At 44.4% G+C, this 15637-nt stretch overlaps 1 protein-coding gene across 2 annotated transcripts in view; it reads left to right on the forward strand.

Annotated features, from left to right (window-relative positions):
• Positions 1–15637, forward strand: part of LMBRD2 (LMBR1 domain containing 2) — a 68852-nt gene that overhangs the window by 35313 nt on the left and 17902 nt on the right. For both annotated transcript variants that reach the window (XM_038743849.1, XM_038743850.1), the window contains exons 3-8: positions 334–416; positions 4544–4639; positions 7729–7896; positions 10486–10696; positions 11551–11625; positions 15252–15365. In XM_038743849.1, coding sequence (XP_038599777.1) covers positions 334–416; positions 4544–4639; positions 7729–7896; positions 10486–10696; positions 11551–11625; positions 15252–15365 — 747 coding nt within the window. The remainder of the gene's footprint in view (positions 1–333; positions 417–4543; positions 4640–7728; positions 7897–10485; positions 10697–11550; positions 11626–15251; positions 15366–15637) is intronic.

The following is a 15637-nucleotide window of genomic DNA, read 5'->3' on the forward strand; positions in this document are numbered from 1 at the left end:
TCCATTTTTGACAAATGTATTTTCACGTAAGTACAAAATGTTTTTTTTTCCCACTTGTAACGGCACTGCTTATCTGTTGAAAACTTCAAATGGAATAATCATTTTTAAAACGTAATTGTTTTGGCAAGCGCTTAAACTTTTATGACAGCTCTCCATTTTTGACAAATGTATTTCCACGTAAGTACAAAATGGTTTTTTTCCCACTTATAACGGCACTGCTTATCTGTTGAAACTTCAAATGGAATAATCATTTTTAAAACGTAATTGTTTTGGCAAGCGCTTAAACTTTTATGACAGCTCTCCATTTTTGACAAATGTATTTTCACGTTGTAGACAATATACAATCGGTGCAAACATGCTGCCAATTCTAGCCCTGCAGAAAACAACAATAGTACCACTCCAGCTCCTGCTCCAAGGTAATTATTTTACTGTAATTGTCATGGAGGAAAGTTAAAAGAAATTTGTTTTCTGTTCAGAGCTTACTTTTATACACACGCAGAGCCAAGGAAGTAGTTTTCATTGGTAGTAGGAGGGATTTTTTTTTCCTTATTAGTCAGGTGTGCATTCCTCCTCATTCAGTCATTCATTCAGTTGTTCAGTTCACACAGCTTACTGTATGCAGAGCACTGTACTAAGCGCTTGGGAAGTACAAGTTGGCAACATATCGAGACGGTCCCTACCCAACAACGGGCTCACAGTCTAGAAGGGGGAGACAGACAACAAAACAAAACATGTAGACGGGTGTCAAAGTCGTCAGAACAAATAGAATTAAAGCTATATATACATCATTAACAAAATAAATAGAATAGTAAATATTTGTAAGTAAAATAAATAGAGTAATAAATCTGTACAAATATATACACAAGTGCTGTGGGGAGAGGAAGGAGGTAGGGTTGGGGGATGGAGAGGAGGAGAGGAAAAAGGGGGCTCAGTGTGGGAAGGCCTCCTGGAGGAGGTGAGCTCTCAGTAGGGCTTTGAAGGGAGGAAGAGAGCCAGCTTGGCGGATGTGTGCCCACTGTTGGGTAGGGACCGTCTCTATATGTTGCCAACTTGTACTTCCCAAGCGCTTAGTACAGTGCTCTGCACACAGTAAGCGCTCAATAAATACGATTGAATGAATGAATGAATGAATGTGTGGAGGGAGGGCATTCCAGGCCAGGGGAAGGACGTGGGTCGGGGGTTGATGGCGGGACAGGCAAGAACAACATCATATATTCAGTAGCTATTGTGTACACCGCACTGTACTAGGGTCTTGGCCACATATGATAAAAGCACTGTCTTTCCAGTTTTCAAATATAGTATTTTGGCTTTTTTCTCTGGCAAAGTGCCGCTTTGTATTCATGAGTGCCAAAGGGAGTTGAGGTGGCTGTACCAGGCGCGAGTTTTCCGTGGACCGATGTGATTCTGGTTTAATGCCCCCATGACCTTTCACTGCAGCCTCCTCTTTCTTAAGCAGTTTGTCGTTGAACCTTCCTTTTCCCTTCAGTCAGTAGAATTTGAGTGCCGACTGTGTGCACAGCATCATGCTCTATAAGAGTTCAGTGCTTCCGAGTCGGTCGGCACGCTGTACGATCGGCTCCCGAGTGGAGTTCACAATATAAGTGGGAAGGAGAACAGATATTGCATCTGTTTTTCTGCAGATGAGGGAATTGAGACACAGAGAAGTTAAGTAGCGTGCCCAAGGTCACACAGCAGGTAAGTGGTAGAGCCAGGACTAGATCCCAGGTCCTCTGCCCTCGAGGCTGTTTTCATTAAGCCGTACCGATTCGTTTTCTTTCCACGTGTACCACATGCTTCTGCTTAGGGTATTGTTACGGTATTCGGTGAGTGCTTACTATGTGTAAAATTCTGTTGTAAATCCAGCTAAGCATTCTGGCCATAGTCCTTGTCGCCCAGCTTAAGTAGGAGGAGCTTTCTTACTACAAGGTGTTTGGTACATGTCTCTCTACACTTAGTACAGTGCTCTGCACATAGTAAGCGCTCAATAAATATGATTGATTGATTGATTCCTGTATGTACACTTCCGTATCAAGTAGGAAAGAAACTCCTGATCATAATCACCTCTAAAGACACTGTTTTACACTAGATCTCTGCTCATATACTGAGCACTGAGCCCCTTCCTTCCTCTCCCCCTCGTCCCCCTCTCCATCCCCCCATCTTACCTCCTTCCCTTCCCCACAGCACCTGTATATATGTATATATGGTTGTACATATTTATTACTCTATTTATTTATTTATTTATTTATTTTACTTGTACATTTCTTTCCTATTTATTTTATTTTGTTGGTATGTTTGGTTCTGTTCTCTGTCTCCCCCTTTTAGAATGTGAGCCCACTGTTGGGTAGGGACTGTCTCTATGTGTTGCCAATTTGTACTTCCCAAGCGCTTAGTACAGTGCTCTGCACATAGTAAGCGCTCAATAAATACGATTGATTTGATTGATTGATTGATTGATTGATATACTCTGGAGAAACAGCGTGGCTCAGTGGAAGGAGCCCGGGCTTTGGAGTCAGAGGTCATGGGTTCAAATCCCGGCTCTGCCAACTGTCAGCCGTGTGACTTGGGGCAGGTCACTTTACTTCTCTGGGCCTCAGTTACCTCCTCTGTAAAATGGGGATTAAAACTGTGAGCCCCCCCGTGGGACCACCTCGTAAGCTCCCCAGCGCTTAGGACAGTGCTGTGCACATAGTAAGCGCTTAACAAATACCATCATTATTATTCTCAAATTAACCCACTCACTGAGTCTCGTTCTCATCTTTCCCTCCACCCACGTCCTGCTCACACCTTTCACTTTGCCAGGAACTCCTTCCCACTTCAAATCCTTCCAACCACTGCTCTCCCCATCTTGGGAGCCTTTTGACATCACCTCTCTCTCCTCTAGTCCGTAACCTCGTTATGGGCAGGGAACGTTTCTGCTAATTGGGTTGCATTGCACTTTCCCAAGCGCTCAGTACAGTGCTCGGCCCAAAGTAAGCGCTTAATGAATACAAAAGAAAAAAAGCCCTCCCCATTTAATCGCTAATCTTTTCAGGTTATACCTTCCTCCGCCCCCCCAACTTCTTCAGCATCTCTGCGCTACATAAACACTGCTGTATACCCAGCTGCCCGAGGCAGTTTTGTACCCGTCTTCCATATCCTATCACTATCCCCTTTCCTTCTAATACCGTTGTAACTGAGAAAGGAAATTTTCCCCGTAAATATTTTATCATGAATTGGCTGTAGTCTTCCTCCTAGCTGTTAATTAATTTCTTTAGCCCCCCCGTAAGGCCTGGAAGTCGGGGATCCTGTAAGTTCAGTCTGTCATATCTGCTGTATTCTCCCAAGTGCTTAGTCCACATGCTGTGTCCACAGATGCTTAAGAAATGGAATACTGTCAGTTGATGTTCTTGCCGCAGCACTTACGTACATATCTGCAATTTATTTATTTATATTAATGTCTGTCTCTCCTCCCCACCCCCCGGCAGACTGTAAGCTCCTTGTGGGCAGGGAACATGTCTGTTTATTGTTATATTGTACTCTCCCAAGCGCTTGGTACAATGCTCTGCACACAGCGCACAATAAATACGATTGAAAGAATGAATGAAAAGACCCATGCCTGCCCTCAAGAAATTTCAGCTTGCATTGTTTCGGTGCAGAATTAACTGTTATTATAGGAATTCTAAGCACTCTAGGCGGCTAAAATCTATTTTATTCTGGACCTGGTATGTTCTTAGTGAAGAGGAACATTCTTGGAAGTGATTTGCATAGTGTTTGTCATGGAAGGGATACAAAAGTGGCAGGCGAACAAAAAATATGCCCCACTTGTTTTAGCGGTTAACCTGTTGAAGAGCTCCTGTTTGGATTCTTTCTGGACTACTAGATATAAGTGTCATTTGAGCCCAGAGAGGATGCCACCTACTAGGGGGGTCTGCGTGACTGAAAAGAACTGACGTGGGACTCCCCAGTCTGGCCTGAATTACGCGGACCCTTACACAGTCTGTTATGTGGGATTTTCACCGCATGTTTTTGCTGGAACATTGTGAGGGAAGTACGGAATATTGGTCTACAATGAGAACCTGTTTGGATACAGCACGTAGAGGAAATGTGCACTTTATGAGAACTGGGTGTACAGAGTTTTCTTTTAAAGTGACGGTATGCTGCATTGAGTTGGTGTTTATGCCTGTGCACTTGGACCCCTTGAAGTACATGATAGTCACCCTTCCCACTTCATCAGCCCGTAGCTTTAGGTAGATGTCTGTAATTTATTTATATTAATGTTTATCTCCCCCTAGACTGTAAGCTCTCTGTGGGCAGGGAGCATGTCTAACCCGTCTGTTGTATTGCACTCTCCCATACCCTTTAAGTACATGATAGTCACCCTTCCTACTTCATCAGCCCGTAGCTTTTAGGTTGATGTCTGTAATTTATTTATATTAATGTTTATCTCCCCCTAGACTGTAAGCTCTTTGTGGGCAGGGAGCATGTCTAACCTGTCTGTTGTATTGCACTCTCCCAAGCACTTAAATACCATTGATTGATTGATTGATTGATTTGTGTTTTGCAGAGAGCAGTCATGCCTTAAGCCTTGGAGTTACATCCCTAATGGGATCATGCCAGTTTTCTGGCGGGTGGTTTATTGGACATCACAGTTCTTAACATGGTAAGTGGTGGCTGGAGAGCAAGGATAGCACTTCTCTTATAAAAAAAAAAAAATTAAAGAATCTTTACAGCCTTCTAAAAATTTTTCATGAACCCTAACCCGTGTCTGGTAATTTATTTTAATGATTGTCTCCTCCAAACCACTAGACCGTAAGATCCTAGAGGGAAGGGATCATGTCTTCCAAATGTATCGTATTGTACTCTCCCAAGCTCTCACACTCACGAAGCACGTATCATTGCTTTACTGTTAAGCACTTGAGGGTGGTTGCCCGTTGTTCCCACCCAAACAGGAGCAGCGGGCGGAAGGAGACCTGGGTTCGCTTCTCGGGGAAGAGCCGCCCTGGCCGTTTTTCTCCCACTCCTCCTCCCCGTGTCAGTTCTTGCGCGAGAAAGAAGGCCGATCTGGGGATTTAGCGCAGTAGGATTTGATGTGTGATGTTGTACATATATATATGTGTAGCTATATGTATGTGTGCATATATATACATAAATACATGTGTGTATATATATATATGTATAGATAGAATTATAGCTATATAGCTATGTGTATGTGTGCATATATATATATACACGTGTATATATGCACACATACATATAGCTATATAGCTATAATTCTATTTGTTCTGATGATATTGACAGCTGTCTACTTGTTTTGTTTTGTTCTGTCTCCCCCTTCTAGACTGTGAGCCCGTTGTTGGGTAGGGATTGTCTCTGTTGCTGAACTGTAATAATAATAATAATGATGGCATTTATTAAGCACTTACTATGTGCAGAACACGTTCTAAGCGCTGGGGAGGTTACAGGGCAATCAGGTTGTCCCACAAGGGGCTCACAGTCTTAATTCCCATTTTACAGATGAGGTAACTGAAGCGCAGAGAAGTTAAGTGACTTGCCCAGAGAGACACAGCTGACAACTGGCAGAGCCAGGATTTGAACCCATGGCCTCTGAGTCCAAAGCCCGTGCTCTTTCCAGTGAGCCACGCTGCTTCTCTGTACTTTCCAAGCACTTAGTACAGTGCTCTGCACACAGTAAGCACTCAATAAATACAACTGAATGAATGAATTGAATGAGTGTTAAGCACTTACTCTGTGCCAAGCACTGTACTAAGGTCTGGAGTAGATAAAAGATAATCAGGTCAGACAGAGTCCCTGTCCCCCATAGGGCGCATGATCTAAGAGAAAGGGAGAACAGGCATCAAATCCCCATTTTACGGATGAGGAAACTGAGACACAGAGAAGCCCCACAGCAGGCAAGTGGTGGAGCTGTATATGTATGTATATCTGTTTGTACGTATTTATTACTCTATTTTATTTGTACATATCTGTTCTATTTATTTTATTTTGTTAATACGATTTGTTTTGTTCTCCGTCTCCCCCTTCTAGACTGTGAGCCCACCGTTGGGTAGGGACCGTCTCCATATGTTGCCAACATGTACTTCCCAAGCGCTTAGTACAGTGCTGTGCACACCATAAGCGCGCAATAAATACGATTGAATGAATGAATGAATGTTGGGTAGGGACCGTCTCCATATGTTGCCAACGCGTACTTCCCAAGCGCTTAGTACAGTGCTCTGCACACAGTAAGCGCTCCAGAAATACGATTGAATGAATGAATGGAGCTGGGACTAGAACTTGCCACCAGGCCCGGTGACAGCAGTTGCCATTTCTGCATATTTTAAAATGTAGGTGTTGGTAGAGCTATGGACCGAGTCAAAAATAAGCTGCATACCGAAAAAGCCGGGCATCAGAACACCGTGTCAGCCACTCCCTGGAAGTGCCATCTTGTCAATCAATCAGTCGTATTTATCGAGCGCTTACTGTGTGCAGAGCACTGTACTAAGCGCTTGATCTTGTGCTTGAGGTGCTGTTGGAAATGGCATCAGGGAGTGGAAGCTCCGGGCAGACAGAGCCCTTTGGAGCGCTGGGTGGCAGCTGCAGCATTTCCTTCCCAACCCAAACTGAAGCCATTGGGCATTTTAGTTGCCGATGACACTGCCGCTGTAAGATTCTGGGAAGCGACGCGGGAGGAACAGAAAACGGGAAGGAGGAAGAGACAGTTTGGCCCTCCTTCGGCCCATCCCGCGGATTACCTGAGGGGCAGCCGGGCGAGGCTCCGTAGGGGTCACAGAGAAGGTAAAGATCTGGGCCTCTGCCCTCAAAGAACCTTAACCGATGCCCAGTTCCAAATCCTAATTCATTCATTCATCCGATCATATTTATTGAGCGCTTACTGTGTGCAGAGCACTGGACTAAGCGCTTGGGAAGGACAAGTTGGCAACGTATAGAGGCGGTCCCTACCCAACAACGGGCTCACAGCCTAGAAGGGGGAGACAGAAAACAAAACAAAACATGTGGGCAGGTGTCAAGTCATCAGAATAAATAGAAGTACTACATCGGGCACCAGATTCCAGATTCTGTGAGCCCACTGCTGGGTAGGGACCGTCTCTATATGTTGCCAACTTGTACTTCCCAAGCGCTTAGTACAGTGCTCTGCACACAGTAAGCGCTCAATAAATACGATTGATGATGATGATGATTTTCCAAGTGGGGAAGCAGCGTGGCTCAGTGGAAAGAGCACGGGCTTGGGAGTCAGAGGTCATGGGTTCTAATCCCGGCTCCGCCACTTATCAGCTGTGTGACTTTGGGCAAGTCACTTAACTTCTCCGTGCCTCAGTTACCTCATCTATAAAATGGGGATTAAGACTGTGAGCCCCCTGTGGGGCAACCTGATTACCTTGTAACCTCCCCAGCGCTTAGAACAGTGTTATGCACATAGTAAGCGCTTAATAAATGCCATTATTATTATTATTCTCCATGCCTCAGTTACCTCATCTGTAAAATGGGGATTAAGACTGTGAGCCCCACGTGGGACAACATGATCACCTTGTATCTACCCCAGTGCTTAGAACAGTGCTTGGCACATAGTAAGCGCTTAACAAATACTATAATTATTATTAGTGGTGCTTGCTTCTAGGAGGGGCTGTGCTTTTCATTTCAGAATATGAGAATTAAACAACCGTAGGGAAGTCAATTCTGCCATCTTGAGCTTGGAAGGGAAACGTCATTTTTTACCTTTCTCTTTTGTCCTAGGATTCTGCTACCTTTCATGCAGTCGTATGCAAGATCGGGCGGGTTTTCCATAACTGGAAAGATCAAAACAGCACTGATTGAGAATGCAATCTATTACGGCACCTATTTGCTGATTTTTGGAGCATTTTTAATATATGTGGCTGTAAACCCGAATTTGCACCTTGAGTGGTAAGACAAGAGAATGATCATTGCCAGCATTTGTCAGACAGCGGTATTTATTGGCCATTTGCTGTGTGCGGTGCACTGCATTGAGCGCTTGGGAAAGGACAGTACAAGTGAATTAACGGGCATGTTCCTAGCTCTGTTTTTATCTAACACTCTCTGATGTAATTACTTCACCAGTAAAAATGTGGTCCATAAAGTGATCACCACAGGTTTGGGGGCACCTCCATTTTACAGAGAACTTTTACAGGCAGCTTGGGAAATTACAGTTAGATTTAAAAAGAGTCCCCGAACTCAAAAAGTGGAGCTTGTTGTGGGCGGGAAATGTGTCTGTTTATTGTTACTCTCCTGAGCACGTAGTACAGTGTTCTCTGCACACGGTAAGCGTTCAGTCAGTATAAATGAATGAGAATAGAGAGAGAGAGAGAGAGAGAGGTGCCAGGGCCACTTCCCTCCTCGCCTCATTCTCATGATCATGGAGCATTTTTTTTTAAGTTTCAGCATAATGTTTTATTATACTTTTTCTCAAAATTCCACAAGCCAGCTTTTCCCTCCTCTCGTGGGTGGTTGGGGCTTCAAAGTCCCGATGAGCATGAGGTGAACAGGGGTAATCCAAGGCCTCAGATCCTAGGATATCAAGGGACTGGGGGCCACACTCTACTTCTGCCTGCTCCCCACTGTAGCCTGTGGCTAAGGCCTCCACAACAACCTGATGGCAGAACCTTAGGAGGAAAGCAAGACAAACTATGCCAAGATTTCTAGAGAGACCCCTCCGGTCTTAGAAGAAGAATCCAGATATAGAGCCACCAGTGCTGCCGGACACCGATATACCAGGCAAAATGGCAGGCCTGCTGGGAAGTCCCCTATCCTATATCACAAAGACATTTTACAGACCAAGACACTGAATCGTAATTGGTGTGGCCAAGAGCAAATGTTATAACACAGACTTCCAGTTTTAGCTCATCAGTGTGGTATTCTTCGTCGTCTTTGCCGGCACCGAAAGTTTCACGTAGCTGTTCGACCAAGGCTCCTAGGTAACTAAGGAAGTTATCCGGGGGGATGCCTTGCAAAGCACTTGGTTGATCACTTGGAAGCAAGTTCATCTTGTTCGGAAAATTTTGCATAGGTTAAGGAATATTGCCTTTGCATGAGGGCAATATTACTGTCCTTAATTGCTCTCCCAGTTGGAGCCTTCTGTGAAAGGTGCCAGTGATTATACTAAGGGCCATCATTAATTTAATGATGGCATTTATTAAGCGCTTACTATGTGCAAAGCACTGTTCTAAGCACTGGGTTACTGCCCTAAGAGTTAGTGGCATATCCATTATGGTGTTTTATGGTCAGTCAGTCATATTTATTGAGTGCTTAGTGTGAGCCCCCTTTTCTCCCACACTGATTCCCCTCTTCTCATCTGATCCCCCCTCCCCATCGCCCCCACTCCCTCCCTCAGATCTCCCGCCCCTGACCCCCAACGCCACCCCGCAACACTGGGGTGTACAGGTACAACTCTCTAATTCTATTTATTGGTACTAATCACCTGTATATATTTGCCTGTCTACTTGTTTTGTTTTCTGTCTCCCCCCTTCTAGACCGTGAGCCTGTTGTTGGGTAGGGATTGTCTATCTGTTACCGAATTGTACTTTCCAAGTGCCTGGTGCAGTGCTCTGCACACAGTAAGTGCTCAATAAATACGATTAAACGAGCGAATGCGGAGCACTTGGGAGAGTACAGTACAATAATAGAACAGCCAATTTCCTGCCCACAACGAGGTTACTGTGTGCCAAGCACTGTTCTGATGCTGGGGTTGATCCTTGCCCCGCATGGGGTTTACAGACTAGCCCATCCTCAGGGCAGAGTGTGGTGGCGGTGGTTGTGGATGTAAAGCAGTAAAGCGGTCAGGTCCATCCTTCTGCTTTGCATGACCTCCCGCTTGCTCCGGATTTGAAGTTGGCAACTGACGTTTTTCAGAATGATCCAAGTTAGCAGTCAAACTAAGGATGCTGCTAGTGGCGGGGGTGGCTCCCGTCTGTGGTATTGTGTGAAAACTCTTGTAGTCATTGATCTAAGAACTGAAAATCTAAACGCTTTAATATCTATTAAACAAAACCCTAACAGATTACGTAAGTAAATCCTGTCAGCAAAATATTAATAGGTGGCAGTAGCGGATTTGAAAATGTGCTGCTTCCCAGAGAGCACATCCCCCACCAGCTTTTTCATTGCGAGTGAGCGGTGCAAGGAAAGGTGTGGCGCGAAGAAGAGGAAGGACCTTGAAGAGCAGTGGTGTGCCCCAAATGTGCGATGCGGGGATTCTGGAAAATAGGACTTTTCCAGACTGGCTGATTAGAAGTGCAGGTAGGAGCTGCTGGGAGACGTGGTCTTCCCTAGGCTAGATGCTGAAGGTTCACCAGTCACACAGTTTGCCACCGTAGTTACGGATTGTTTATCCTGTACCATCCGTTTATCGTGGTTAATTCGTAGATTGGTCGGAACAGCTTCAGCATAAATAGTTGTTAAAATTGCACAGATATGAACCTGATTGCATTCTTGTGTTTTTGGTTTTTCTGTTTTGCCTTGGCTTTGTTTCCCCAACTCTAGGAACCAACTTCAAACAATTGGGATAGCTGCCGCCAATACGTGGGGTCTTTTCCTCCTCGTGTTACTTTTGGGGTACGGCTTGGTGGAAATTCCTCGCTCTCACTGGAATGGAGCCAAGCGGGGTTACCTACTCATGAAGACGTATTTCAAGGCTGCTAAACTGATGACCGAGAAAGCTGATGCAGAAGAGAATTTAGAGGATATTATGGAGGTGAGCAGACTTCCTTGAGTTATAAAAAAGCATTTCTACGCTGGAAGGGTAGTAATAATAAATGATTACATTTATTTGTGCGCCGGGCCCTATACTAGGCCTTGGGGTAGGTAGAAGATAATCAGGTGAGACACAGTCCGTGTCCCCCTGTGAAGAGAGTGCATATTCTGCCAACAATATCTTTGAGAGCTTTAAGGGTTATGTGGGTGAGATTGGCATGCCACGGGGATTTTTGCCTTTCAGAATCATCAGAGTCTCTCCTGCGGTGTTTAAGATGATTTAGAAGGCCTCGCCGGCCAGATGGCACAGTAGTTCACACTCAGGCCTATGTTTCTCTTGGCCGTAATATCTCAGGAGCCAAAGAATTTTCCATCCCGGGAACCTCACTCCGTAGCGGAAAATGACTAGGGGCTGGAGCTCTCTCCAGAGAGGATTTCTCCTCCAAACTGTCACCTCTTGTTACTCCAGCAAGTAAGGAGAAACTTTGAATGACTTGTTAAATTAGAGTTTAAGTCACTGAGCTTTAATCTTAGAAAGTGATTTCGTTTGCCCAGCTGAAAAATTCAGGTCACAATTTGGACTGTACCTACAAGGTTGTGGGATAAAAAAGCTAGAAGTTTCACCCTGTCGGAATTTGAGAATAAAAAGTCGTATTGGTGCCAGGTGCAGTTCTAACTTGTTTTAAGAGAGCAGTGGCATTCAGGAGAGAGCGCTTTATTGATAACTTCTTAAAGAGTGTGGCTTGTAAAGGAACTTGAATATGTGCCTTCTAGTACACTTTTATCTGTGCTATAGCTTATTGATTTAAAGAAATTTAAACGCATTTAGATTCTTTAAAAAAATTTATTTTTCAGGAGGTTCGTAAAGTGAATGATAGCATCAAGTACAACCACCCTTTAAGAAAATGTATCGATACCATATTAAAAAAGGTAAGTGGTTAAATTGCCATAGAGAGTAATTCAGTTTTGTGCCTCATTATGTGGTTTCCACATTTTCTTGTAAATGCTAGGCTCCACAAAAAACATTATCAGTGTTCTCTCTTTCTCTTTCTCTTTCTATATATAGTTATACATATACATAGCCATCTCTGCCTATATGGCACTAAGGAGCAAAGGGACGTAGAATGTAAAGGTGTTTTTCCTCAAGTAGCGCTGAACTCTGTCAGACTTACGTGGAACAGCTTTCCAGACTGTGAGCCCACTGTTGGGTAGGGACTGTCTCTATATGTTGCCAACTTGTACTTCCCAAGCGCTTAGTACAGTGCTCCGCGCACAGTAAGCGCTCAATAAATACAATTGAATGAATGAATGGTTGCTTATTTGAAGTGTGTTCCTTTGGTGTAAAATATCAGCTGTATCCGTGCTAATGCCAATTCAGTTCCACCTTGGAGATCAGTATGGAAGAACCTGAATGAATGGCAGTTAGAAAGACATTTATTATGACGGTCCAAGTGTTCATTGTTCTTAATATTCTAGTCTCGTCCTGCTCTGGCACCTTGGGTGTAGCGACAGGGGGATATGCCAGCCCCTGAGCGACGCTGACTAGAAAGTCCGCCCCATTGCTACCCCCTCAGACCGCCCCGGCCTGAACGGATAGTTTACGAGTGAGCAGCCGTGGCCCAGTGGAAAGAGCCCGGGCTTTGGAGGCAGAGGGCGTGGGTTCGAATCCCGGCTCCACCACAAGTCGGCTGTGTGACTTTGGGCAAGTCACTTAACTTCTCTGAGCCTCAGTTACCCCATCTGCAAAAATGGGGATTAAGACTGTGAGCCCTACGTGGGTCAACTTGATCACATTGTATCCCCCCCAGCACTTAGAACGGTGCTTTGCACGTAGTAAGCGCTTAACAAATGCCATGATTATTATTATTATTCCCCGCTCCCAGAGCAGCCCCTCTCCAGAGATCACTCCTGCCCGGGAGGCAGGGCCGGGGCCAGTCCGGGTCAGCATTAATCAATCAATCAATCGTCTTTATTGAGCGCTTACTGTGTGCAGAGCACTGTACTAAGCGCTTGGGAAGTACAAGTTGGCAACATATAGAGACAGTCCCTACCCAACAGTGGGCTCATTATGGCTGCCTCACCCTTCTTGGCCATCAAAGAGTCCTTTGTGACCTAGGGTCGATACACCATATACCAGCAGGCTCTTGAATTTCCCAAACGGAGATAGTGACTGGGTTCTAATTCTAGCTCCACTTGTCTGCCGTGTGACCGTGGGTAAGTCACTTCACTTCTCTGTGCCTCAGTTCCCTCATCTGTAAAGTGGGGATGAAGATTGTGAGCTCCATGGGGTAAATGGACAGTGTTCAGCATAATTAGCTTGTATATCTGTGCTAATGCCAATTCAGTTCCACCCTGGAGATCAATATGGAAGAACCTGAATGAATGGCAGTTAGAAAGACATTCCAGCGCTTAGAACCAGGGCTCCAGCGCTTAGAACAGTGCTTTGCACATAGTAAGCGCGTAGCAAATACCTTCATTATTATTTCTTATAACTGTCCAGGTGTTCATTGCTCTTAATATTCTTGTCTGGGCCAGCAGGTGAGAGGGGTGAGTGGGAGAGAGAGGAAACGATGCTGGCTAGGTCAGTAAGGTGGATGGCCTTGGAGAGCATTGCTGTTGTCTGCAGAGATGACTCCCTCCCAATCTAGTGCTACTGTGTGCTCAATAAATGCGATTAAATGAATGAAACTACCCCAGCACTTAGTCCAGTACCCGGCACATGGTAAGTGCCTAACAGATTCAATAAAAAAAAAAAAAAGGCCAGCCTGGGCTTTCTTAGCCTTGGAAACAGCCAGGGTCAGGTTGAGTAGTACTCTGTCTTTATTGAAGAACAATAGGGTCTTTAGTCAGCTGGAGTAGAATTGAGTTCAAATGATGTGTCATTCAGAATAAATTGATATCCACTTAGCCTGGGCCTAGTTATACGAGGAGCTCATCAAGGCTCACATTCTCTTATGAACGTTCGCTTTGATAAAGTTGCAGCTTCAAAGCACTGCTCTTCTTAATTATTGTGCCATTCACCAGGGAATTAGCAATATAATGAAGCTTTAAAATGATTCCAAGCAGCAGTAGGTAGCCAGGGAAAGTGCTTTGCGTTAATGAGTCCAGGACCTTCCGAAAACTGAATGTTCTTAAGGTTACCACAGTGTTTCCTAATCCCCCGCCAGTGAGGATTCTCCTGTAGTCACCCTGGATGGCTTGCTTGGGTGGGGTGGGGGGGAGTACCATTCATTCAATCGTATTTATTGAGCACTTACTGTGTGCAGAGCACTGTATTACCAGAATTCCCAAGATCGTCTCCAGTGTCATCGATCGTGGAGACAGGGCGATGGACTAAATGATCTCTAAAGCACGCTCCTATCCCGTATTCTTGGATCATCAATTTAAGCAATAATGATAATAATAATAATGGCATTTATTAAGCGCTTACTATGTGCAAAGCACTGTTCTAATCGCCGGGGAGGTTACAAGGTGATGAGGTTGTCCTAGGGGGGCTCACAGTCTTAATCCCCATTTTGCAGATGAGGTAACTGAGGCCCAGAGATGTTAAGTGACCTGCCCAAAGTCACACAGCTGACAGTTGGCGGGGCCGGGATTTGAACCCATGACCCCTGACTCCAAAGCCCGGGCTCTTTCCACTGAGCCAAAGTGGTACTTTTGGGTGGACATAATGAAAGGGACAGGACTTTAGCTGTGTTCGTATGTATTTCTGTATAGTTTAGACGCACGTATGCCCAGTAGTGGCAAAGGACACGCAAAAAACTGATCGTGAGTATTTTCTGAAGGTCCTCTGCGTGTGGAGCACTGTAGTAGATGCTCAAGATGCCCAGGACCCTGCCCTCGAGCAGTTTATATTTGAATGGATCACTATCAACTTTATAGAGTCTCTATTGTGTACAGAGCAACTGGGGCAATTGAGGGACATGGGGAATTCTACCCAGCCATTTCCTGCTGTGAAGAACTTGTTATATAGTGGAGATGATGGGCAGAAGGTGACCAATGTGGCTGTGATGGAGAATCTAATTAAAAAGGGTTGGAGTAAATTTGAATCATAAATACAAGTGGAAAATTACATCCATGATGAACGAACGGCTGTTCACCCCCAAATTCAAAACGGTTTCATTATCATGTACTCAGCAAACCAGGTTCATTTGAAATGTTGTATTTTCAAACTCAAACAGCAGCTTTGATATTCATGCAAGTTTCCAGTGTTAAGTTAAATTGGTTTGGAGTTGAAAGCATTTCCTGCCATTCAGGAGTAGAATTATTATTTTTTTGTTTGTTTTGGGGGTTTTTTTGGCTACCATATGTTAATGGTTTGAATTTTAGAAGTAGGGCAAGGGTTTTATTATTCAAAAATAATTGAATGAAGATTTTCTTCATCTTTTCCAAATATAATTTTTTGGACTGAGTCAAATGATCAGAAATGATCAGGGCAAGGAGGCTAAAAATGGGGCAAGTTATGAAAATGATTTTGCAAAAGCTTTAGCTTCTGAAAATATGGTAATGTGCATAATATTGCTTTCACTGCATCATTTTTCACTCTTTTCTGTTAGTGTCCTACAGAGTATCAGGAAAAAATGGGTAGGAATATGGATGATTATGAAGACTTCGATGAAAAGCATAACAGCTACCCAAGTGAAAAAAACCTAGTCAAGCTGCATAAGCAGGTAACTTAAACCATTTCTTCTAGTTCATTTTTGAAAGCTATTCGTTGTCTTTGTAGTTAACTCTCCAAAATTTAGCAGTTAAATTTACTTTCTCTCATTTTGGCCACCTCTATTTAACCGTTCACCCCCCACATCCAATCCGTCACCAAATCCTGCCGGTCTCACCTCCGCAACATCACCAAGATCCGCCCTTTCCTCTCCATCCAAACCGTGACCTGGCTGGTTCAATCTCTCATCCTATCCCGACTGGATTACTGCATCAGCCTCCTCTC

The sequence above is a fragment of the Tachyglossus aculeatus genome, chromosome 3 (genome assembly GCF_015852505.1).
Source record: "Tachyglossus aculeatus isolate mTacAcu1 chromosome 3, mTacAcu1.pri, whole genome shotgun sequence".
Taxonomy (NCBI): domain Eukaryota; kingdom Metazoa; phylum Chordata; class Mammalia; order Monotremata; family Tachyglossidae; genus Tachyglossus; species Tachyglossus aculeatus.